Genomic DNA, 25,249 nt, shown 5'->3' on the forward strand with positions numbered 1-25,249 from the left:
TGCTTTGAGGGAAAGAGGAAGATGTGTTTCCATGGTCTATATGCCAAATTTCTGAGTGTGGGTAAAATGCAAGAAGAATTGGATATTTTCATTGATGAGGAGAAATGAGATCAAACTGACATAATTAGTAAAGCAGGCAGCATGATTTACCAAACTGGAATATTAAAATATTTTGCCACGATCCTTTTAAAGAAATAAAGAAATTTGAAGATGTGAGAAGGTGAAAGTACATGTTAAGCCACCACCACCATTATTTTAGAGGTGCAGAGACAGTAACTTGTCCCAATTAACCCTACTAAGGAGGGGTGGAATGGAGTGGAGATGGCTACTGAAAATTAGACTGCTTATTCCTCAAAAAAATTCTAGAAAAAATGTGCTCGATTTGGAGCTGTATGAGAAAAAAACCCTAAATAACCAGCAGCCATGTCTCATTAGATTTTCCAGAACTTATTTTCTATGACAGAAGTTATTCCAGTCTATCTGGAATAAGTATTTTGGAACTCATAATGTTTAAACAATTTAATCATGGGACAAAAAAAGCGGTGGTTGCTTAGGAGCCAGCAATCACAATTTGATTATAACAAATGAAAAAGGACAGTCCCAGCCAAGGAAATACTCTCCTACACACACAGAGATGCTTCAGGAAGACTATCTCCATCAAGATGAGAGAAATGATGACAAAAATACGGTTCAAAAATAGAGGTAGAAATGTAAATGAGAATTCTTATGCTCTTACTCCATACTTTAAGTCATGACTGCATAATTAACAAAATGGCCAATTTTGGCTGAAGGACAATTTTGGCTCAGCAGCAGGGTGAAGGAATGAAACACTCAGAAGTTAAAAGCATAGTATTGCACAATGTGGAAAGGCAAAAATATAGGAAAAAATGTTCTGGAGTATACAAAAAATGAAGACTACAGAAAATGCAAGAGTAATGTGACCACAGACAATAAAATGGGGAGTGCAACAATGCTGAGGTATACGACTAGGTAGAGATGGCAAAATATCACAGAAGTGGCAGAAATGGTAAAAACTTCTATTCCCTCCTCAGAAAGATTAAGAGGCCCTTTATTATCTAGTAAAAAAAAAAAGCACTTTTCAGTCCATCAGAGAATAATGAAGATGGTAAACAACATCTACTGGAACAAACATTTTAAAATCAGGATGTTTAGAGAACTTCCGTATAACAATTTTTGAAGAACCGGCTAAAGAAATCCCAGGAATGTTAGTTTTTAATAAATCTTGGAATATGAAAAAAATTATGGAAGATCATGCCAACGTTCAGAAAGGGCAAGAGAGGTGGCCAGGGTGCCCAGGCCGCGGGGCTGATCTGCCCAGGACAAGCATGGAAAAGGTGACAGAAAATTAATCAAGGAAGGACAAAGGAATAACAACATATTTAATGCCAGTCAAGCGTATGCTCTTCCAGAAAACAGATCCAGCCAGACAAACCCGATTTCATTCTCTGATGGCGTTACTCATTTGGCTTATAAATGTAATCACATAATTGCCATTTACTCAGATGTTTGCAGGGAGTCTGATTTAGCACCTCCTGGCACTGATTAAAAATTAGCATAAATCGAGCACCGGGAAGGCTCACGTGAAGTGGGCTTGCGGGGGGCCGGGGGCCTGCCACTAAGCGGCAGCGGCGGGGGCGGGGGCGGGGGCGGGGGGGAACCGGCTGGGGACTCGGTGCCCGGCCTCACGCCTCACGGTTTTCCCGCTATTCCCCTGGGCCCCCACTCCAGGGCGAGTGACCAGGAGGCGCGGGCAGGGGACCTGCATCGCCTCCGAGCACCCCGACAAAAGGCCACAGGGTGCGGGGAAAGAAGAGACCGGTCAGCTCGGCCAGGCGGGACGCGCCGAGCGGGCGGCGGCTACCCCCGAGCCGCCCCGCCCCGCGCCTCACGGAGCCCGACGTCACCCGCCGCGACGCCTCGGCGGGGAAGCCACTGCGCATGCGCCGCCGCGGACGCCCTGCCGAGCCGTGCTGCGCCGCGCCGCTCTGCCCGCGGGTCAGCCCGGGGCGCTGCCCGCGGGTAGTGAAGCAGAAAGGGGGGAAATGGGCTCCGGGCGCTCGTCCCGGGGGGGGGAGTTCGGCCGAGCCTGCGCCGCCTCCCGGGCCCTGGGGCGGGATCCCGGGCCCCGCTGGGGCTGCCGGGCGGGTAGCGCGGGCCTCTGGCACCGGGGAGGCGCCTGGGGCCACCCCGAGGTGCGGTCGGAGCCCGCGGGTGGGTTTCCCGGCTTGCCCTCCTGGAGGGGAGCGAGGCCGCCGCGGAGCCGGGGGCGGCAGGGCTTGCTGGAGGGCGGCAGTGGGCCGTGCCCGGCTCGGGTGCCCCTCTGGCCGGGCGGCGGCCCAGGGCGGCCTGCTCTTCCCCGTGTGGGCACGGAGCAGCCAGCAGGAGTTCTGGAAGCAGAAGGTTCTCCTGGCATATGCAAAGTGAGAAGGAAGCGGTCTGAGATGAGCTAGCGGATCGAGAGGAAAAATCCCAGCCTAGGACGGGAAGGCAGGGCTTTGGGTAGCAGTAAGGAGTGGGGAGCAGGTGAAGGAGCAGCACTGCGTGGTGGTTTTGGTTTAGGGGTGTTAATTACCAGTAGGTGATCCTGAAAATATCATTGCTGTGAGTGACAAGAACAAAACTGTTCTTCTGGTAGCATCCACAGAATCAGAGGTCACCCTAAAACAGGCATTGGATAGCTCTGGCACTGGGGAGTTTGTAGCCTTCACCTTTCTTATGTCTCAAACGTTCTTAGACTGGCCAGGATTAATGGAGGTCTCCAGCCTTGGCTCGGGCTATTTGGATTCCTTTAGCAATTCCGAAGTGAAAAGCAGGTCCCTCAGACCACTAGTTTGCATTGTTTAGGAGCCAAAGGTATTTTCATTTTAAGGCTGCAGTTGGAAGAGGTTAAGCAAGCTTTGCGTCCGAGTTGAGTCTGGTGATATTTTCAGAGTGATGATGTGATGAAGAGTTTTGGGGACAATTTGTTGCTTTATCTCTGAATGTAGGAGTTAGGACTGGCTGTTCTGAAATGGATGATTTAGCAAGACTTGGTGATCATTCCCCAATGTAATAGATGTTCACATTGAAGTGCTGCACTGCAATCATTTAAGAGCTTCTATCTTCTCACACTAGGCCTGCTGCCTTAACTGGAGGTCTCTGACACTTTGCCTTCCCTTTAATTACTTTTCCCATTATTCTCTTTGACTCAGATTACTCGTATTGTTTTCATGCTTGATTTTTTTTTCCTGCTTCCTTTCTAGTGCTTTGCTAACAGGAGCAAATCTAAGTAGACAGTTGTACATCAGGTCCTCCAGTGGGCAGACATAGTGAGGTTATAAATACTTCAGATTTGTGTTACTAAACAACAGGCTCCCTGTTGTCATACTAAAATGGACTTAGCCCTGTCCTGCTGATTACTCTTGTCCCTGCTCCATGCTCTTTAATTTTTTTTATGCTCATCTTCTGGAATCAGCTGTGCAATACTTCTTAAAACGAGAATTTTAAACTTTAACGTAAGTGTAGTGCACTTGAATGAACCCCACTTAATTTCTCTGGAGACTTAAGTCATCACTTATTCAAAAAGGCACAGTACAGGCAACGTACAGCTTCAAATACAGGATTATGGGAATCTTCTTCTTGTCTATTACATCCTATTCTGCAAAGAAATAATACAGTAAAGATTAAAAGAGCAGCAAAAATGGGGAGGGCTAGGAAACCTGAGAGAAGACCCTTCATGATCCTTTAAGAGAGTATGGATGTTGTCTCTGGTGGCCTAATAACAGTGGTTTTGTCCGCAGAGCATTTTTGTTCCAGAGGTGTCTTTAGGTAGGAAGTGGCTGAAAGAGAATGGGAAGCTGCTGATGTGGGATTTTATTGGAAAAAAGAATCTAGCACAGGGAAATGATTTCTGTCTTCTCTTAAAAAGAATCAGTCAGGAGAGACTGAAAAGAGAATGGAGAAAAAGCTGATGGAAATGATCAAGGGAAGGGAGTTGAGATGGGAAAGATCTATATGATTCATATAGAGAAACGATTGATTTTATTTATTTTTACAGTTAATAGGCCATTTTTGCTAGGTGGACTGTAACAATGTTCATACTGTGTTTTAAATAGGCTGAGACATTTTCATGAGGAAAAACTTCCAGATTGTTTCCTCAATATGTTTAAATGGTGTCTTACTTTGTGCTTGCGTAGAAGTCGGAGGCATTGCAGTTGGCACCATTTTTGACAGAGTTCACACCATAATTTTTCCTGTGGCTGGAGTTTAAAGGTAGCCTTAAGCAAGCTGAGTGGGATCTGCTAATAAACTATGGTAAATTATCTTTCAGTGTAGATACTTTTATAGTCCGTATTGCTGTCTGTAGTGTCCTAGTTAGGCTGGTAACTGTACCTTAGTGTAGACATTCTTTATATGCAGGATTATGTACTAAGAATTAGACTGATTTCATGCAAGGTGTGTGTGACTTCAAACATGTGATCAGTGTACGATGAGTTGTTTTGTTTGCCTTAATTCTGGGATACCTTGCAATATCAGTCATCTTAGAGTTGTGGTTCCCTTGTGTTTCCTTTTGCAGTAAGGTCCATCTGTCTATGTGTGCCTGCTCTTCCTTGGGAGATGTCTAATGTTTCCAGTTATGCCCTTCGAATGGCCCGGCTGAGCGCTCAGATATTCGGAGAAGTTGTCAGGCCAACTGACTCAAAATCAATGAAAGTAGTGAAGTTATTCAGTGAGCAGCCTTTGGCCAAGCAGAAGGAGGTCTACAGCTGGTATCCTCCTCACAACACCTACTATGCCCTCATGAAGAAACTCCGTTACTTTGGTCTCTACAGGTAATATCTGTGCTTGTAGGGTGGGAGCAGGACTGAGGGTGGGAAAGGGGTGGGTGTGAGTTCCGTTACAGTTTTTTTTCCTTAAAGGAAAGGGGAACATAGAAAAGAGTTTAGTTAGAATATGGTGCATATGGCAAGATGCACTTGATTGTTGCACTGAGGGCAAGGAGAGTAAAATAAGTGACTACTGTCTAAGTAACTTTTACCATAATTAGAACCTTTTGTGAGAGACTTTGTATAGTTATGGGCAACCAGTTATATCAGAAATAGTTCTTGCTTTGGCTTTGTGGGGAAGGGTAAGAGAGCTTCCTCGTATACAAGAGATGGGTCTGTAGTTCTGAATGTGGCAAATGAATGTGCTACAAAAAGACGATGCTACCTTAACTCAAAAATTGCGCGAAGACAGTCTTACCATATATTCCTCAATCACTTAACAGCTAATATCTAAAATTTAGAAGAGAAGGAAAGTCTGTGTTAGGCTGGAGGAGCTTTTTATCCTTTAAAATAAATTAAGTTAAATTAAATTCAAATGTGATTTAAATAGCCTTGTTAATTCCAGCTTCATCCAAACCAGTTGTCTTAATTTCTAAATGAATTTCCACAGTCTTGAGTAGGAAAAACTGCTCTGCTAAAGGAACATCAGGAGGAGTCAAATGCAGTTCATTGACTTCAGTCAGGTAGCACTAAAGAAATCCCTTAAAAGTGAGGCTGCTGACCCTGTAAAGTCAAAACAGATTAATTTCTATTGCTCTATCACAATATTGACCATCAAGGATTGCATCCAGGATGCTCTTGGTTTAGGTGAGCATGCAGATATTTTCTAGAATAGCTGTTTGTTGATACAGAAAGCCTCAATGACATGATAACGTTCTTTACTCTTCTTCCCCTCCTAATCTCAAGTTCCTTCTCTAGCTGCTTTGTATACAAAGAGCTTGTAGAGGATCAGGTTTGCTGGTCAAATATATAATGAAGAGTCATAGACTAATAGGGGCTGATAATAATGCACAAGCTTTTTGTTTCTTTTTAGTGAAGTTGTGTTTAAAAATAGCAGTGCAGCATCTTAGGCTACTTAGGATGCAGGTGTGATTTTTTGAAAAACACCTTAGCACTGAAAAATACAGGGACAGAGATTAAATAGAATTTATTAGAACATCGTTGAGGATTCATTATCTCTGCCAGCCCCTCTATCTTCCTTCCTGTTTTATTCTTCTGTTAAGATTCTACCAGTAGCTGATGCCTTCTTCATAACTCATTCTTGAAGTCACCTGAGAGCAGTGTCATGTACTGTAATTACTGCTCAGTGTGCCCCTGTTTTCTTAGAAGCTAATGACCTGAACTTACTATCTAGCACAGAAACACAATGTGCTATTGCTAGACTGCTGAGCTAGATGAGGAGGGGGAAATTCTCATTCTTGTCTTTTTGTGATTTTTATATTTTACTGCTCATTCAAACACAGTGGATCGATAAATGCAATGGAAATAATATATATATGCACACACCATTTGTTGCTGAAAAGGGCAACCTTGTTAGTTCTGAAAGTAGTGGAGGAAATCTTTCATGTTATTCAGTCCAGAATTACTGCTAGCAGTAACATTGAATACATTGCAGTGGGTTTCAATATGGACTTCACTGTTAGAAAAAGTTTTGAGGGTTTTTTCATTATTATACAGTTCAAAGAACCTTTCACATCTAGGTATTCCAAGAAATAGAGTAAACTTTTTTTTTTCTCCCCCCCCCCCCCCCCCTAGGGATGAGCATCAGGACTTTAAGGAGGAGATGAGGCGATTGAAAAAGCTCCGTGGGAAGGAAAAACCAAAGAAGGGGGAAGGAAAGAGAGCTCTCAAGAAGAAATAGTACCACTTGGGCAATATAATGAACTACTCTGGAAATGCTGGAGAACAGCTGTAACTCAGGCTTTCTGTTCCCAGCTGGAGAGGGCTTGGCATGTGAGCTGTGTGTGGGGCACAAGAAACTGAAATACTGGAGTCCATCTTGGGAGTGCACTTGGGTCTTTGTGGTTTTATTGGTTTTGAACTTCTGTAATTTAAATATACTGTATATTGTAGCATGTAAGAGCCCTCTCTTACCCAAGTAGTAAAAACAATAGTAAAAAAATAAGTGCTTAGTGTTTTTCTTGCAAACACCTGTAGCTGTTTCAGTTTTCTGGATCTGGAAGATTGTTTGATTTTCATTGTCTGTTTTACTTTCTTGGATTAATATCAACACTGTTTTGCATGTGGCCACAAAAAATTAAGGTTTCCTACTTCTACTGCTGCTTGTCATCTTGCCTATTACAATGAGTTTCACTTCAGGTAGCTTTAGTGGGGTTTCTTTGTTTGGGTTTTCTTTTTTTTTTTTTTTTGAAATTGCTGTTAGAAACTATTGTTCTGCATTCTACACTGGACAATACTTCATGCTCCATCGCCTGCCCACAGCACTTTCATTGTACCTTGAATATTTAGATACTGCAACAGAAGAGGGTGAAATATGAAGGCTCAAACTGTTTTCCAGGTTGAGACCACCCACTAATTAAAATACAATATTGTAAGTTTACTGTAATAAAAGGATTTTGAATTTATTTTGATTGCCTGGAGGACATGTGTGAAATACTTCATAAGGTGATGAATAGTTTTACTGGTGTTCAGTATATGGTTTTATCACTAGGCTCCTTCAGTGTTGCTAATATTAATGATTGTGTACATCTACCATTCTCGCTGTCAGGGAGTAGAAAGTACAGAATGCAGCTGTGCTGCTCTGCCTGGCCAAGTGTGCATCTTGCCTGTGTATGCCCTCAAACAGCATCTTATAATTTCCAGACATGTAAGCTTAGAGGAACATCCTTGAGGTAGTAAAGGAGAGCTATTAAAAATGTAGATTGACTGGAGCAAAAAGTATTGCACAGTTATCTTGCAGTATGCTTGATTTTTGTGTACAGAGGCATTCTGAAGTAGGGAGGAGTACTAACCTACTGACGTTTCTAAACCAAGCTTGTTCAAATGTAAGTGTATTTGAAGGGATCTGTGATCATTGAAATGAGTGGATCTACATAAATTTGTAACAGCTCAACAACTGTACTTCACCAAGGTTATTAATTGAAGAGGTGCTGATTGTATTAAAGATGTTTCTGGTGGGCTGTGTAGTTCTTCATGTTCCTTAGTGAGTGTCACCTGGTTTTCTAAGCTCTAAGAGAAGGTGATTTTAGGTGATCTGTGGTGTTGTGAGAGAAGCACCTGAGTTCTTACCACTACAGTACAGAGCAGATATATATTTTCTTAACTTCCATAGCATTTTGTTGACTGTGGTAAGATTCTCTTTCTAATTTAAAATCTTTTTAGTAACTTAAAACTTTGCTCAACTCTAATGTGCCTATGGCATTTTAGTGTTCCATGTGTTGTCTATGCATTGTGACCTGACTGGTACTGAAGTATACAGAGCCTGTGATGGGCCCTCTGAGAAGTACTTGGTTCCTGGGATGTGTGCGCGCAGCCCAGGGGAAGCGGTCTGGTTCCCTTGAATTCCTCTTCAGGAAGAAGAGCAGCATGGAGCCACATACTAGGCAGGAGAGGGAATTGCCCATAATAAGAAGGTTGCTGCTGCCTGACACTGTGTTTCTGGCTATGGCTGCGACGGGTGAAGTTGCTCAGTTGCTTGCTTTGGTGGAGAGAAAGACCGGTTCTGAACCTCTTTAGCAGAATTAACTGGCAGCTTTGGACAGCTGGTGATTGTACTTACAACAGCTTTGTAGGCAAGAACTTGATGTCTTCTAAAATTAAACCAAAGATAAATAAAAATGTTTTCCCTGCAATTTAAGATGAAAAATCATCTTTTTTTTGTTCCTCTGAAACACTTAAAGCTTTGACAGCATGAACATGCAAGAGAGAGAAAGTGTGCATGCATCAAAAAGTGAATTATGGTCCTGCTCCAGTAAAGTAGGTATGCATGGCCTTAAACTGTGTGTGTGTGGAGACCTGGTTATAAGTATACATGTAATGATATATTAAAGTACAGCGTGACTGGCCATGCTTACGCTTCTGAATCCACTTTTAGCCTACTTAAGGACTGAGGATCTACGGAGCCTACTGAGGGCAGTGAATGCTACCGGTATTCTGCATCTTAGTGTGCCACCTTGCTAGACATAGATATGGACTCAGCAGTGTAATATTAGATAATTAGGCTTGGGGATCGGATCTGTTTTTCCTTGTCTACACCAAGCCACCTAGCTATTTATGGATTTTCAAGAAGTTCCTGTCGTGAACAGGAAAGCGAAAGGCTTGTTTGTCTACTCATCTATAATGATCCCCTTTGCAACCTGCCAGAGCAAACCTGCTCTAGAATCAAAGCATCACCCTGGGGACATACTTTGGGAAGATAGTTACAGGAGCATATCCAAAAAGGGAGAGAAACTGACGGAAGTGGCTGTGAAGTAAGCAGATGTGAAACAAGTGGACTGAATTGTTGATTTTCATCTCTTCTTCACAGCTTTTGCAAAAGCAAAGTGGATGGAGTAGAAAAATGTTAACTTTTTAAAAGAGCAGTATAAGTACAAGAAAGGTTCCCCTGCCTAATTTTTCATGATCCTTCTTCTTTAGTACTCATTTGCTAGAACTAGGTCTTCTCAAAAATGGCTGTTTCCCCTCCCCTGAGACTTCATAAAATAACAATGATTCAGCTGTTATTGGAGTATATCCTAGTATTAGGATAAACCATTGCTTGCTTGGAGTGTTAGTGTAACTATTTTGTTCCAGAAAATACAGCCTTCTCCTCTCCATAGGTGGGACAGAAATCGGCACTTTCCTACCAACCCGTGCTCTGTCATTTAGGAATAGACACTGCCTGAAGAAGGCCATGTTTTGTGAATTGCAGGGTCTAGACAAATTGGAAGTCAATCCTGAAACATCATGCCAGGTATTAATGCAGTATGTGTATTGAGGAGGAGAAGGAGAGGTTCAGCCATTTTCTGAGGGGTAGGGATATGCTTTACACAGCTATTGGTATAGTGGCACATCATTTTATGTACAAATTATCAAGGTCAATTAGATTTTTATTTTTGGCTTTTCCTTTACAATGATTCATTTCACCATTCAAACTCTGGTGTGTTTTGTTACAAAATTCACTCTTTTCCTGAGGGTGTGAGCTGACTGTCCTCAGCAGATGTTTAGTTTGATGTTTTAATTCTTGATCAGAATAAACCTGGTTAGCTGATCTCCAAGGGACTGAGAGTCAAAACCCTAACCTCTTCCCAATCCTGAACAGCTTTATTAAGTGCCACTGCTTCCTTATTTTATATGGCTTTATGTCTGTGTTTAATTATAGTCTGGTATAATATCATCATAGCTGCTGAGTACTGCCTTGATAATCACAAGTTGTTTTGTAAACAGGCTGACCCAGGTGCTGTATATATCCTATAGAGAGCACAGCTATTGCTAGAACCTCTTACTATTGAAAATCCTGCAGACAGGCCAAAGTTCACTTGCATATGACCATACTTTGTAGTGGTGGAAGGAAAAAAAAACCCAAAGCAGTCTTGCTTTCTGGCAAAGGAACCAGTGTGTTAAAATACATGTGCTCTGCTCAGGAAAGTATTAACTTGAAAAAAAGTTTCTCCTAATGTGGAGAGAGTTTATTCTACTTATTAAAGCAATGCACTGAGTTTACACAGGTCAGCAAAATGCACCTGAGTTACTCTATGGTTTTAGATGAATGTTTTGTCTTACTTGCCTACGTTTCCTCAGGAGTAAAATTAGAATAATGATTACTTAGTGAATAGTGTCATGAGGGTAAGCTGCTTCTAGGACAGGAATTCACCCCAGAAGAACCTTGTATAAAGAGCACCTTGTTCTTGCTATGGTAGGACTTCTACCTCTGTGTATTTCAGAGCTTTATTTCAGAGAGATGATTGTATGCAACAGTTGATGACGTTTTTAACACATAAAATAAGCTGTGGTAAGTTACTGTGTTCACTGTTCTGCTTTAGATGTTAAGAGACTTCAAATGCTGAAAAAAATCTTGATTTGGTCAGAAAGTAAAAATTGAAAAGAAAAAAATCACAGATATTTCTTAAACTGTAAAAGTTTTTTAAATTTTAAAGTATCTGTGTGCATATTTCTCTACCACTTTGAGTTTGAAGGCCATTTTAGGATCATTTTAAAAAACAACAATCAACAAAGTCTATATGTTTTGGAAAAGCTTTAGGAATCCGAAAGGCTGCTTTGATGAGGGAATAACTGTGTTTTGTATGTTTTTTCTTTCTTTTAAAGCCCAAATGATAATATGCAAAGAAAACAAGTGCTATGGGGATCTCAGATCGATTCCTTTAAACACAGTTCTCCTCTGTAACTGTTTGATTGTGACACTGCTTGTACAATCCCTTGGGAGTAGATCCCGGAAACAAAATCCTTCAAGAGGACTCTCTCTCTTCATCATCTTGAACAATACCCTTATCATAAATCCTGGTAAGAATTAAATGATGTGTGTGGGCCAGATATTTAGAAGGATCTTTCTATGTCTGCACAGCTGGGGTAGCATGAAGAAAGGCATTTTAGTGTCTGCACTTCTTTCTCCTCTTCACTTTTCCTTGTCCTTTTCCTCAAGTGTAATAATGATGTCTTGAGTATAGAGAGGAAGGAACAGACATGAAAACATCTGAAAGAATTTGCTTGTGAAGGCTGAGTCACTGCAGAGCACAGCTATAGTGTGTCCAAATGGTGAGAAGCATGACTGTAGACAGGTGTTAGAGGTATATCACCACCACGCTGGCTGAGAAATTACTTAGGGTTGTCTAAGGGGATAAATAGGAAATCAACAGTATAACAAGCATGATATTGAACTATCTTTATATATACTGCATTGAATTGTTCTGGGTGGAATACTGGGGAAAATTCCACAAAGTGAAATATTTAGAAAAATTGAGAAGATTCCCAAGAAGTGAGTTTGGCTTCTGTTGTCTGAGTCAGGCAGAGCTAGGCTGAGCCAAGTGTTATAAAACATAGCACTGGGACCACTTCTGTCCTGGAAGAGGAGGAGGCAGACTGGATGGCCTCATACATTTTCTCATATCATAGCTAGGTCTGTGAAAACAAATTTCACCAAGAGCTAAAAAAGGATTTTTATACCCATTAGGTTTTCTGTCTATGCTTGAAAGTACTTTACTTCATCCCAGGGCTCCTAAAGCTGTTTGTAAATATTTCATGGAGTTCAGAGGGTCTCTCCCACTTCAGTTGTTGCTTCTGCAGATCAGATGTTTGCCTTATGGGCTGTTTCAGTAAATAGGCTTTTAATGGTATTAGGAGCAAAAACCACCTGAGGTCCAGAAAGTCTAAAAACCATTCTAGTGCCACACACGATGGTGTGTCACTGCAAAGACGTAATTGCAAATGCATCGCATTCCTCAGTTCCCACTACAGTCTTGCCTGGATAAAAATGAATGGGATCACTTGCCCCCAGACTTTCAAAATGGATGTCCAAAATGTGATTCCACATTCAAGCAGCTACAGAAGTGGTCTAATTTTAGAAGCTGTGTGAATATTTACTATCTCCAGCTGGTATCAATGGGACTTACCTTTGAATAACAACTAGGTAAATCCTATGCCAGCATACAGGGTTGTAGTCCCCTTTAGCCTTTGGCTGATAGTGGTCTCTTCAGGACAGGACTGATGAAACATCATCTCTCTAGAGACTCTGTTATGCCTATGCATGTGATAGCTTCTTCGCCAGTGATATTCAGTGTTGATCAGAATAATATTAGGCTGTCTGGGTACCATGCATTGATTTCTGTGGAGAAGAGAGCTGCAGGTGGCTTAAGAAAAGCCTCATCCCCAAGAGAGTGGAGCAGTACAGCTGAAGTGTGCCATGCTGACATCTGGGTGATGCTGTCTTATTTACAAGCAACAGTCATTATGGACAAGGAGCAACATTTCTGATTTCTATACTTGCATGCAAAGGAGCATGTGTGTGACAGGCAGCATCAAGCTGCTGTTCAGAATATTTCTGGGGGAACAGCAGGCAATGATAGAGATAATCCAGGAGGTGTGAGGATATTGCATTCAGTATTGAGCTGGCTAGTTTACAGAGATGTTTATTATATATTGGGGGGGGGGTAATTATTTCTGAGATGTCAGAGTTTATGCTGGCTTTTTATTTAAGTAGAAGAGATATGACCGATGTTTCAGCTGATGTTACTGAGTATTATGTTTAGTTTGCAGGCACAGGAGCATTTACATGAAGGCTCCAACCTAAAGCGGTATTCAGCTGGCTTGTCCAAACTGGCACATTTGTATCGGAGAGGAACCCGTGAATGAGGCAGTGCAGATGCCACCTAGACAGACGACATTTCTCACGTGAGTGGATGGGAGGTGACTGATACACAGGCTGCATGTGAGGCAGCATGTGTTATTTCTTGGCTGTCTGTCCTGGGTGTGTTTGGTGCAACTAATGTGCAGGTGAGCATTGTTCGCAAGCTCTAAACTTCACAAATGCTTTTTGAATGACCACTATAACCCAGAAGGTATTAATTAGGCTAGGGAATATCAGAATCGTTACTGATAACTATAAAGTAACACTGCAGCCTCTTTATTTTTCTGCTTTTGCACTTAGTCATTCTGCTTATATGCTGTGACGTTTGCCAAAATACTGCTCCATTGCCTGAAACCAATACAGCTAACAGTGTGATGTGTCTCTATGTTCAAATTCAAGTTGTTTGATAGCATCATCAAGTTTATTAATAAATATTAATGCCCTCTGAGGACAGATAGTAGGGTATTGACTAGGCATGCAAACCACTTAAAAACAAGATAAAACAAAGATCTAAGCTGGAGCCTTGCAGAATTCCTCCAGAGCGCGGGTAACAGAAATTGTGTTCATTTACCAAAGCAAATGTGTCTTCTGGAGAGAGAAATCATATCATATTAAAAAGGAATAATGATGTCCGAGGGCCTTTAGCATAACCACAAGCTTCAAGCAATCCACAGCATCAAAAATGTTGAGGCCATTGACCATTGCACCAGAAATTTTGCCTTTGGCCAAGTGCATACTCGCAGGAATGATGAGAATATAGCAATGTGGTTCAGAGACTGTCCGAATTCCCACATGCTTGGCAGGCAGCTTGCCTTTATAGCAGAGACTAAATGTCTGTGAGGCTTGTGTTGTCTCGGTGGTAGTGAGGATTAAAAGACAAGGATGGATTATGAACTGTGATACTGACTCTGTCAGCAAAAGACAGTTATGTTTAAATACGTAAGATGTGTATATGTATATTACAATATAAGCATTCATTTTAAAAGGTTATCCATCCTATTTGACCTATCACTGAAGAACAATAACTCTTAAAACTCCAGCAATGTGGGATATTGCCCTGAAAAACCACGATCGGTCACCGTGTTCTCTCTGTCCCATGTCAAAGCTGCGGTTTCTGTATTTGATTCATATTATTGATTTAGCCTTTTTGGACTCTTAAAGTTTCCTTACTCCAGGCCAATACCAACCCTAATGGACTTTTTCTGCTCAGTGAAGAGGCTAGAAACTGAAAGGTGCAGTTACTATCTAAACTGTTATTAGATCAGAGATGTAGAGAGTTACCAACATGTCTGTAAAGTGCTGGAGAATAAAATTACAGCAGGTACTCAGGCCAGGGGAAGCTCAGCTAGCCTGAGTATTATGAAGGAAAATCCTAAGACTGGAACATAATTGAACAGTCATTTTCTGAACAGCAAAATAACTTGTTTGAGGTGGTATCCTTTCCTGCCCTTTCTTGGAAGTCACTCAATTGCGTTAGTGGGTTTTTGTGCCTAAACAGGATGGTTTTGAGTTATGAATGTGATTGTTCTCATTGGAATAATAACGTGAGGAATCTAAAACTATTTAGTCCTTAAAGCTGATCAGCTTATCACTGTCTAACACAAAGGACTCAGAAATCAGATATCTGAACAAGCTGAATGCGTTAAAGGAATGATGAGGAATGCCAAGGTAACAGGAGGGTCTTGACTAATCATCTCAAATGTGCGATTTGGTCCTGGTTTCAGTAAAGCACGTCAGGCAGGAAAAATCAGTGCTCCTTACTCCTTTGTTTCCCTATTTTCAACTGCTTCTCATTTCCCAGGAGAGCCACATCTCCTCCTCCAGTGTCTACTTCTACTACATTCTCTCTCCATCTAGTCTTTTGCCCCATCCCTTCCCCTCCTTTTCCACTGGCTGATACTTTTGTTCTCTTAATAGTGGTTTCAGGGCTCATGCTCTCTCTTCATGGTCCCATATATGCCACATCTGTCAGTATTTACACTACTGTTCAATAAAACAGGTAGTTTTCTCAGCTTCTCATGCTAGTAAGCGAGTGAAGACAGGAAGCCAGCGGAGAGAGAGGCAGAGCACTGCGGTGCAGCACATACATTGCTGGACCCTGAAGTCGCTACTCAGACGAGGAAGGAAACAGGTTAGCATTTTGTTCTTGTGATGCTGAACAATGTGCAGGGTACAGAAGGGACCTATATGCGAAGTCACTCCCATGTCCCAGTCCCATCACCTTTCCTGCTCCCTGCCTCCCACACATTGCCTCCAAAGGAAAATGATTTGCTTTCTACCTTCTGAAGGTTTGGGCTGTGGTTTAGGGAGAGAAGAGAAACAGCTTTATAAGTAATGACTCTAAAATAAATTACACTTGAATCAAATAAAAACTATGTAAATATTTCCAGTATCATTACAAGAAAATCCAGAATACGTTATTATTTATATATATAAAAAAAAGCATGTTAGATCAACATTTCTTTTAATGGTAGAATGAAAACTGAGTTAAGAACCTGGTGGATTCCCATTTTCTTCCTTTCTTCCTACCTCCTTTTTTCTCCTAGTCTTCACCCATCCTCATCACTTCTGCTCATGTATTTAATTCAAAGGCAAAGAACTATGAAGTCTCCATCAACTGAAAAAAAATATGAATGAGATTGTTCACCTGCCAAGTTCAAATCACTACCTGAGTATTACCTGATTTCTCACTGAAGGTATTAATGTTTCAGGTTCAGCATTGTCACAGAATGGTAAATCTCCTGAACTAGAAGTTCTCAAGAAGGTACCAAAGGAAAAAATATGTATGATCTGTACAGGAATAGTTTAAAGAAAAAAAAAAAAAAAAAGGCAGCCTTGCTTTCTCTATTGCCTCACATTGAAGCAATCAGACAGTGATCACTAGAAGTATGAAAAGATGTATAGTATATCATAAAGTGAGTGGGATAATAAGCCAAAAGGTGCTAAAGAGAAGTGAAAAAAAAAAAATCTGGGTTCTCTCCTCAAAAAATATCTTCAACATTCTTTTCCTGGAGAGCAAAGTAATTTTCTTAAGTATGTATTATTCTGACTAGTAATCAGAAAATGACTGAACTCTGGACAACAGCCTAATTTTTTTCTGCTTCACATTTTCTGGCCAAGATAACTGGGAACATGACTGTTGTCACTAGTATCTGTGTTCCATCAACATCTGTATTTCCGCTGTTAAGATTGAGGATTAATCTGATATACAAACAGTACCATTGCCTTAGACAGATGAAGTTGTGGACTTTCACTTCATACTACAGCATTTAAAAGTGACATGTGTATTTTAACGTACTTCAGAAGATCTGTAATTATTTTCTCCTGGTGCTGAATTTAATCCAGCATTTTCAAATGTATATGGCCCAAGTGCAAATGCTACAATGTATGGGACAAATACTATCTGTCCAGTGTGTGAAAAGGCTAAGCAGTTTTTGGAAATTTGGACAAATTTTAAGGGCACTTTAGACATCCTGAGTTTAAGATGTGTAGAATTTTCACACCACTTTAAAAAAATCAGTTTCTATTATCATACCAATATGCAAATTATGTAATTTTTTGATTAAGAAACTGGAAGGCTGGGGGTTTTTTTTGAGATAGTCTTCTGTTGAAAGAATATCATAAATGAGACCAATATTAGGTTTCATCTAATATCTCTTTTGGACATTCTCATTTTGGAGCATCTCATTAAGATGAATTCTTTTTTTGGGGGAAAGGATAAAGACGTGTTCAAATGCTCACAAGACAGTTGCTGTCAGGCAGCCATATTATTTTTTCTACTGACTAATTAAAACATAGTTCTCTGGAAATTCAGGTGTTGATTAGATCAGACAAATGTTCTGGTGGTGGGCAACCTAGCTGAAGAGTCTTTGTCTTTTAACAGCTGGACTTGTTTTCTGATCTGAATTAAAATAAAAAAATTCTAAGGAGGATCAAACCCCAGTGCATAACTAAGAGTTTGATGGGAGGTGGCAGGTTTTGTATTTACAAGTATGCATTACCTGCTGCAATACCAGATAAACTGGCTGCGCTGCATTGTAGGAATCAACCAGCCAGTGCCCCAAGTGGCCTCTGGATTTGATAGCAGAAACCAGCCTGTCACATCTAGGTAATAAGTTTGATTTTGACCTATGTTGATTATGAAAGCTAGTCTCTGTAAAAGATGATGATGACATCAATTATCAGTAGATGGGATTTCATATCACCAAGAAATAGTTACAGCTATTAATGATTTATCTTCCATCATGATGGATTAAGCAGAGACACCAAAGATGCCACCATGTGAAGGAGTAGGAAATTCCATTTATCACCAGGTGTGGATTCCGCCAAACAAAAGGGAAGTATAGCATATATAGTAGATTTCTGTCTCCCTCCTACACAACTATCTTTTAAAATAGTATTATGTTCTTTATTTTAGGTGGAACACTGGTTTTTATCTCATGTATTTCAGGTGGCAACTCTTCTGTGTTCCCAGTCTTGGTCATCAGTTATCAATATTAGAGTTTAGAATTGCAACTCTTCAGGTGGTACATCAAATGTAATAAGGAAGTCTAGCAAATATATTTTATGTGAATGCAAATCTTCGGAAAAAATCAGAAGCTCAGGAATAAAGGCACGCAATATTACTAAAAGCATTGGGAAAGGTATTACAAGTTACAGATTGATAGCAGTCAACTAAATCCACTGCTAGAATTATGCCCCAGACATAAATTGCTTAGGGAATAAAACAAGGGCTATGACTACATTCTGTACATTGAGACTAAATTATCCCTTGGTATAAATCTCATTGAAAAGAATGGACTTACTCTATTAGTTAACCCATATTACTCTGTTGGCTTTTCCACAACAGGCTGTGTGCTGGGAAAGCCATCTCATATTACCTCTGCCGCCTCTTCCTTCAAAGATAAGAGAAATTTGTCCCAGCGTTTAGTCCTCAGCATGTGTGTTATTTTCCAGAGTCTGTGTGCATTTTTCACTGCCATTACACATTCCCATCGCATAGCAGGAATCGCTGATAATTATCCTCTTCATTAATGTGGCTATTAGAGAGACATTTCTAAACTTGGCAAGCTGCTTAGTTTGTTCATTTGATTCTCATATATTTGTGCAGCCCTTTTGTTGACTGCACTGCAGGCCACCAGTCGTAGGAAAACCTAGGCTCCTATCTCAGGAAGGCATAGCCTGTCAGATAATCAATTAAAATCCATTTAAACATTAACTAGATTATTTTGCTTATTTCTGTGTTCAGGAGGTGTTTAATACTGCATAGCTCTCTACAGGGAAGACCCTCAGCTAAATTCATGCCAGAGGTTCCTTCCCTCCATACCACAGTGTCTGGTATTCCTGACTCCATCGTGGTTTTGCTGTGTCTGTACAGTAAATTGATGTTGCATTTATTTGCCAGTTACACTGCCAGTATCAAACTGAATTTGAAATGCTTTTACACACCGATGGCCCCAGCATGAAAGGTGAAATATAAACCTCAAATCTATCATCAGGATTATTACATTAAGAGTTATATGGTTACATATTCACAACTGAAGTGAAACAAAGATAAGGATGTTTGCACTTGCATGTTTCAACTTAGTATTTCAACTGACTACCATAAAATATATCAGGTTGACATAGAACAGCCTTTACCTTCTGTGAAATCTTGCTGCTGTTCTGGCAAGTTAGCTTTTCTTTGCAATGCATTAAGATACTGTTACCAGTTTGGCATTTATCATAAAGACCTTTTCAGCAAGGAAGCAACTTAACACACCTGATTTACTGAATGCTTTGTGTGTGTAAGCGGCATTTTGATGCATGTGGCACACAGGGATGTGACACAGGTCAATTTTTTACTTTAAACGGGGGCACTCTGCCACTTTTGGGGAAGATGGCCGTGGACACTGGGGACATGGCGGGAGCAGGCTTTGGGGGGCAGCTGTGGCTGCGGGCTTCAGCTCCTCCTCATTTCCGAGCTGGAGGGAGCAGCATTTCCCAGTGCACCCTACCTACCCCCTTGGTTCTTCCGTCATTGACACCAGAGGACCGAAGGCCACGGCAGTCCCCCGGCGTAAGCCCACCTTTTTCTCCCCGGTAAGCCAGGCTGTCGGGGAAGGCGGTGCACATCCCGTCACGCAGAGAAGGTGCAGACAGGAAGGATGCTAGTGTTCAGAAACCAGGATCCGCTCCCAGGCCTCCAGACTGGACAAGGCTGGCCAGAGGGTAAGAGAGAGGTGTTACCGAGGAGAAGGAAGAGGTCCCGGTTCCTGCTGAGCTCGCCGCCAGAACCTTCTTCCCTCGCTTGAAGCGCCCTGCGTAAACGACGCAGGAGCCTGCGGCAGCCCAAGGCCTAACTGCCGTCAATGGAAAAAACCAGGGAGGTTTCGTCAATCCTAGCGATCAGTTATCTTAGTTATTACTAGAGTAGGCACAACATTTTCAGAGGAAAATGTGACTTTTGGAAGTATCGCTGTCACTGTCGCACGGCAGGTGTTTGTAAAGATTTACCTCAAAACGGCAACGCTACTGTTCGTCAAACGATGCCAGACCGGCCGAGGGTCTGGCGGTCCCTCTCCCCGCCTGGCTATTCGCCGCGCTCCCGCTCCAGCCCGCGGTCAGCCCGCACCGCACGTCAGACCCCGCTCGCTTCTCAATTCACCCCCGCCGGCACCCGGGTCCCGGGTTTTGCCCCGCCCGCAGTTCGCGGCGTTCCCCGCGCCGCGGCTGAGGCCGCTGCTGGGAGGGACCCGCAGGGCCGGGCAGCGGTGGGATCCCGCCGCAGACTGCCTGGCGCTTTGCTGTTCGACCCCGCTCCCCCGGCTCCCGCCGGCCGCCAGCCCCCGGGCCCGCCCGCTCCCGCGGCGCCGGGCCCGGCCGGGGCGGGGGGGGGCGCAGCGCGCTGAAGCGCCGACGTTGCTTCCGCGCCGCCAGGGGGCGCTGCGGCGGCGGGGGGCGGGGCAGCGGCATGGGGGCGGAGCCCGAGCCCACGTTCGAGTTCCCAGGGCGACGGGTGGTCGCGCCGTGACGTCAGGGTGTTTCCCGGTGACGTCAGGCGGCCCATGCGCAGTGGCCGCGGCGGCGATTCTGGGTGACGTCACGGGCCGGGCGTGACGTGCCGGTGGCGCGGGCCGCTGGGAGCTGGCCGGGATCCGCGCTCGCCCCCCTCCCCCCCCCCACTACGGGTCGCGGCTGGGGGCGTCCCGGCGGCGGGGACGCGGCTCCCCCCTCCCCCTCCCTCGCCCCAGCGCTTCGATCCAAGATGGCGGCGCTGAGCAGCGGCAGCAGCGCGGAGGGGGCCTCGCTCTTCAACGGGGACATGGAGCCCGAGCCGCCGCCGCCGCCCGCGCTCGGCGCCTGCTACGCGGGGGGCAGCGGCGGCAGCGGCGACCCGGCCATCCCGGAGGAGGTGAGGCCACACGGCGGCTGCGGCGGACACCCGCCCCCCCGCCGCCGATCGCGCCCCCGCCCCCTCCGGCCGGCCCGGCCCGGCCCGGGCGGTGGCGGTGGCGGCGGCGGCGGCGGCGGCGGCGGCGCGGGGCTCGCCGGGGCCCCGCGGGGCAGGGTGAGGCGCGGGGCCGGCGGCGGGGGGGATCCCCGGTCCGGGGAGGCCCCGGCTTCCTCCTCCCCCCACCACCATCCGGCGGCGGGGACGCCGCTCGCTCCAGCCGCCGGCGGTGATGCGGTGTCGGGGCGGGGAGGCTCCGCGCCTCGCCGCGGCCTCGCTGCCGCCGCGCACCGCCGCCCCCGCCGGCGCCCGCAGGCAGCGCCCGGGGCCCGGGCCCGCGCTGTCCCGGGGGTGGCCACTGCCGTGCCGTGCCGTGTCGCCGTGAGGAAGCGGCGCGCCCGGACCCGCGGGGTTGTGGGGGGGGGACCTGGGGGCCGGGGCTTGCCCCGTCCCGCCGCGCTCCGGCCGGGGAGGGGTGGCGGCGGCGGCGGTCACGGTCTGGTTTGAGACGAGCCCACTTGCGCGGCCCTGCTGCCAGGCTGGCTGTTACCTGGCGGCTGTGGCCGGCAAGGCTTTTGTGGGGGGGGTTGTAGTCGGTGTCCCCCGACGGCTTTGAAACACTCGGAACAGATTTTAAAACCGGGGTCGGGCACGGTTGGTTGCTTTTGTGGGTGCTGGCCTGGCTCACCGTTTCTGCACGAGGAAACGTTAGCGGACGGGGCACTCTGCAGGCACTGAGGGTGTCAGGCCTCTGGTGTGTGTGTGTGTGTGTGTTTCTCTTACATACTTCCTGTGTTTTGGGGCATGTTACTTAACTTCCCAATCCTACGGAGAACAGGCAATACTACCTGTTTTGCTAGGGTTAAAGTGTAAGTTGCTAACGCTTCTGAACCCTTTTCGGAAGGTGGAATAAAATGTGCCATAACAGCACAAGGTATTTTGCAGATTCGAGAACTGTAAGCATCGAAGTCGGAACGAATTGCCAAATGCCATGCATCAAGTCTTGTTCTGGAGGTAAATACAGATGCCAGAAGCTCTGCCTTCTTGTTCCGAGCGTTAGTTGCTGAAGATTATTTTGGCTCAGCTTTCCCGAGTGTGCTTGTGTAATCGGTACAGGACCTCTCATCTGTGAGCAGAGTCTCATGGCCCTGTGAGGTGCCGAGCCTACCAGGTAACGGCTCCTTGCTGCTCTGGGGGGAGAGCCTCCAGCAGGGAGAATGAGCTGGCTTCAGTCATCAGCTCACAGAGGGGCCCAGTTTGTCTCCCAGCTCACTAGAAAAAGACTTATCTTTTTATCCATTTTGTTTATAATAGCATAGTGGATTATAGTGGAATTAATGAATTGAGGAGTTTGACAAGTACTAGATCTCATGCTGGGTAGATGACCAGAAAGGAGAAATAGGGAAGGAGTCTGCCCCTATCGATGCTAGTGAGAGGCGAGATTGATTCCCGCATCTTAAGGAGCTACTGGCTTACTTGCTGAAGGCAGGCCAAACTCAGCAGTATATATGTATTTTACACATAACCAGCAGGGTGATTAAATGCTTTGAGTAATGCAAGTCCAGTCTTAAATTTCCTGAGTAAGGAAAAACTCTCAACTGGTTGAGAAACCTGAATACCTCAAGAGTGGGGTTTAGCAAATGCTTTCTTTTAGCGGCAAGATGAGGTTAAAAAGCTTCTTGCTGACTTTTATCACCCAGATTGTACTGCTGCAGCTGTGCATGGAACTGAATTTCTGTTATTTCTGCCATAAAAACCCAAATCTCTGTGGAATTGTTTCAATAACTGGTTTATATTGTGGCCCTAGAAACAGTAATATCAATACAGCTGACCTGGGTAAATAAACTGCAGTGCAGGAGAGAGGAGAGGGGAAAGCAGTGGCAGGAGGCAAGAATTTTTTAAAAAGACCAATTTTCATACCAAGGGGAATGTTTGTGAAACTGCCATAAGTCACTTGAACTTTAGAAATATTGTAGCCTGTGTCAGTTATTAGATTTGACTCCAAATACTAAATCCGTCTCCCCCTGCCCTGAATATCTTGCATCCCTACATGAGAGATGGAGAGAGAGGCAGTCTGGCATCTGGAACACCTGCCAACCAGAGAGGTTGGTATGTTGCAAGTATGGGTGCGTATATTCAAGGTTAGGAAGCGTGTAGGGGTATTCTTGTATTATTTAACAGCAAACTTCTTATACATTGGAAGTACTGAAACACACAGGTCTAAGGCAGAGCTGGTGCTAGAATTTTTATTTTCTTATGTGGTTTAGTTCTTTAGTTAGCTAGTTCTTTCTCAAGTCGTAAGTAATTAAATCTTGTTTACTGTGTAAGTATACCCATTACTTCATCTAAACCTGTACTTTTAATAAAGTTCAAGACCAAAAAATTGCTGATACAGTTAAAATGGAAACTATCCTTAATACTGAAACAAGCCAACCTAAAGTGTAATGCAAATGCAAAGTGACATAAGTCAGAAAAATACTGAAGTGCTTCTGACTGACTCATGGCTCTAATGAAAGTACATGTTCTAGTGTTTTGTTTCATTCCTTCAAGACAAGGTAAATCTGAGCTTTAAAAGGAACCTGGCTGTGGAAGCCTGTCAAGGAGCATAACCTCACTTATTTTGAGGGGATACCTGGAACGATTTAGTTCCCTATAATCTTTCAGGAACTGCCATCCCAATATCCAGAAGGAAAACCTTCAGTTCTGTACTCAGTGTTTAGTCTTAAAAGAGAGTGGACAACAAGAATCTCTGACAGACCTTGAAGTAGTCTTACACAAACTTGTAAGTTGGAGCCCTTTGGTAAAGGAGGTATTCTATATCAAGATTGTAATCGAATGCTTCTGTGTTGGTTAAAACTACCTCAACATTGCTTATGCATTCAAGGGTTGGGGTTTTTAGAAACAAGTTTAAGCCATATCATTCAACTCATGGCCTGTTTTTAATCAAATAATGGATTTAGTTCTTCAGAAGTTGCCTCAGTACCCTAACTGCTGATGCTAAAAATCTTCTTCCCGTAACAAAGTCATTGCATAAGAGCATAATAATTGCTAAAGCATTTTTTTCTGTATTACAATTCAAGATTAGTAAGAGTAACTGCACATGAACTCATATAGTACATTTAAGAAACAGATACTTCTTGGAGGCATAAGGATTTGAAAAGGGTAGGGGCAAGTGAATTTAGCAGAAATTTTCCTCTTCTGCTCACTGTTCAGTTGCTGGTGTTAGGAAGCCTAGGATGAGTGCTGGCGTCCAGAGGCACGTAGGTTGGCTTCTTCCCCAGGATGAATTCTCAGGACAAGAGATTGTTTGGATGGAAGGCTTTCAGAGTGTTACAGGGTTGTTGATATAGTAAGGAGTTGTGTGACAGCTGGGAGGAAAGGCTCTGTTCTTGTTGCTAGAGATTATTTACACCAATATTAAATAATTCAAATGGGATTTTCTGTACTCGGACCTTTGTGCCCCGAACTGCTCTTTGGAAGACAAAAATTACTTTGAAGGCTGTGAAGTGAGGGCCTGAGCTGTTGGACAGTCGATAGTTTTCTAGATGGCAACGCTGGAATTTGTCCTGCATGAGTATTAGTTGTATATTTAGAAACCTTAATCTTATAAAACAGGTTTCAAAAGAAGAATAAAATGCATAGAATGAAAAGGTGCCTGTAACCTTATAATATGAAGTAAGTGGTGGGTTCTCATAAAGTAACATAGGTACACCGAGGAAAAACTGGCGTTGTTTTTGTTGCAGTAACATTTAGGGAACCTGTCATGCTAGGAATTAGAATAACTTTCCTTTTAAGTTTCTATTTCTCTGAAGAGTTTACAATTAAACGTGCTACTTACTTGGAAAGTTGAAACAATATAAGCGTTTTTTTTTACTTCATTGCTTTTGTAGTTTTGGGAATACATTTTATGTTGAATCTCAATTATGTTTCATTGCATTTGTGTTCAGTGATTGAGCTAACTTTATAGTCTGTGAATGACATCCTATTTAATTGTGAGGACAAGTTAAACTTTAGCTACAAGATGCTTCATAACCAGCTAATATTCTGCAGGAGTATATCTCAAAAGATAAGTTAAATAATTCTTTTGTTTTGCACAGCAGAGGAAAGGCATTAGCTGAATACTATGTCTGACTTCGGGTCACAGGTTCTGGAAGTACATGGTCTAGTAGGGGAGAGCCTAGAGAAGAAGAATAGGGGTGATCTGAAGTCTAGAATATCAGAGCTTTGAGGAAAGACTGAAAAAAAAAATGTGGTTATTTAAAAAAGAAATGGAAGTTGTCAAATCTGATGCAAAGAAGAATTCAAATTACTTGTTCTCGAGGCTTGTGGCAATTACTACCAGAAGTACCGCGTTTAAATGGTAGCAGAGGAGATGGTTGCACATTACTATTAGACCTTTTTCTTCATAGTGAAGCATGAAAATAGACTCTCTTAACTCATTTATAAAATGTCCGTTAATAGATTCCATCACCTCCACAGGCAAACATATGTCGGGAGTGATGGGGTAAAGTTGATCTAAGTGTAGAAAAGATGATGGCTTTGATAACCTCTTGTCTTTTTTTCCTTAGGCTTTTTATGATTTATTTGTGGCAAGATAGATCGAACGTTAGAACACAACCTTGAAATACTTGAGTTTAGCAGGGATATTAAAGAGATTTCTGCTTATGATGTTTTTCCCAAAAGGCAATAGGA

The 25,249-nt window shown here is 43.5% G+C and overlaps 2 protein-coding genes and 1 long non-coding RNA gene across 6 annotated transcripts in view; 2 read left to right on the forward strand and 1 right to left on the reverse strand.

Annotated features, from left to right (window-relative positions):
• The first annotated feature begins 1,919 nt into the window (after window positions 1-1,919).
• MRPS33 (mitochondrial ribosomal protein S33) lies at window positions 1,920-8,652 on the forward strand. 3 transcript variants are annotated; one of them, XM_052790352.1, is made up of 3 exons: window positions 1,920-2,016; window positions 4,577-4,832; window positions 6,582-8,652. In XM_052790352.1, the coding sequence occupies exons 2-3, from the start codon at window positions 4,618-4,620 to the stop codon at window positions 6,685-6,687; spliced, it is 321 nt and encodes a 106-aa protein (XP_052646312.1). In that variant the 5' UTR covers window positions 1,920-2,016; window positions 4,577-4,617; the 3' UTR covers window positions 6,688-8,652. The 3 variants fall into 3 exon arrangements, with proteins under 3 accessions (XP_052646312.1, XP_052646313.1, XP_052646314.1); XM_052790353.1 differs by lacking the exon at window positions 1,920-2,016 and adding an exon at window positions 2,282-3,515; XM_052790354.1 differs by lacking the exon at window positions 1,920-2,016 and adding an exon at window positions 4,046-4,314.
• A 9,841-nt stretch (window positions 8,653-18,493) lies between these two features.
• On the reverse strand, window positions 18,494-19,725 carry LOC128143386 (uncharacterized). Its single transcript, XR_008235741.1, has 2 exons — window positions 19,621-19,725; window positions 18,494-19,324 (listed from the first exon to the last, which is right to left on the reverse strand). It is a non-coding gene; the product is annotated as an uncharacterized LOC128143386 (long non-coding RNA).
• A 489-nt stretch (window positions 19,726-20,214) lies between these two features.
• BRAF (B-Raf proto-oncogene, serine/threonine kinase) overlaps window positions 20,215-25,249 on the forward strand; it is an 89,162-nt gene continuing 84,127 nt past the window's right edge. The window contains exon 1 of one of the 2 annotated variants that reach the window (XM_052790880.1): window positions 20,215-20,518. In XM_052790880.1, coding sequence (XP_052646840.1) covers window positions 20,372-20,518 — 147 coding nt within the window. In that variant the 5' untranslated portion in view covers window positions 20,215-20,371. The remainder of the gene's footprint in view (window positions 20,519-25,249) is intronic. The other variant, XM_052790881.1, reaches the window with a different exon arrangement.

Source organism: Harpia harpyja, chromosome 6 (genome assembly GCF_026419915.1).
Source record: "Harpia harpyja isolate bHarHar1 chromosome 6, bHarHar1 primary haplotype, whole genome shotgun sequence".
NCBI classification, from domain to species: Eukaryota; Metazoa; Chordata; class Aves; order Accipitriformes; family Accipitridae; genus Harpia; species Harpia harpyja.

Bases quoted from the DNA above. Each gene is read 5' to 3' on its own strand.
- MRPS33 (XM_052790352.1), top strand. From the start codon at position 4,618: ATGTCTAATGTTTCCAGTTATGCCCTTCGAATGGCCCGGCTGAGCGCT. The intron at 4,833-6,581 runs GTAATATCTGTG...CCCCCCCCCTAG, and splicing joins CGTTACTTTGGTCTCTACAG to GGATGAGCATCAGGACTTTA.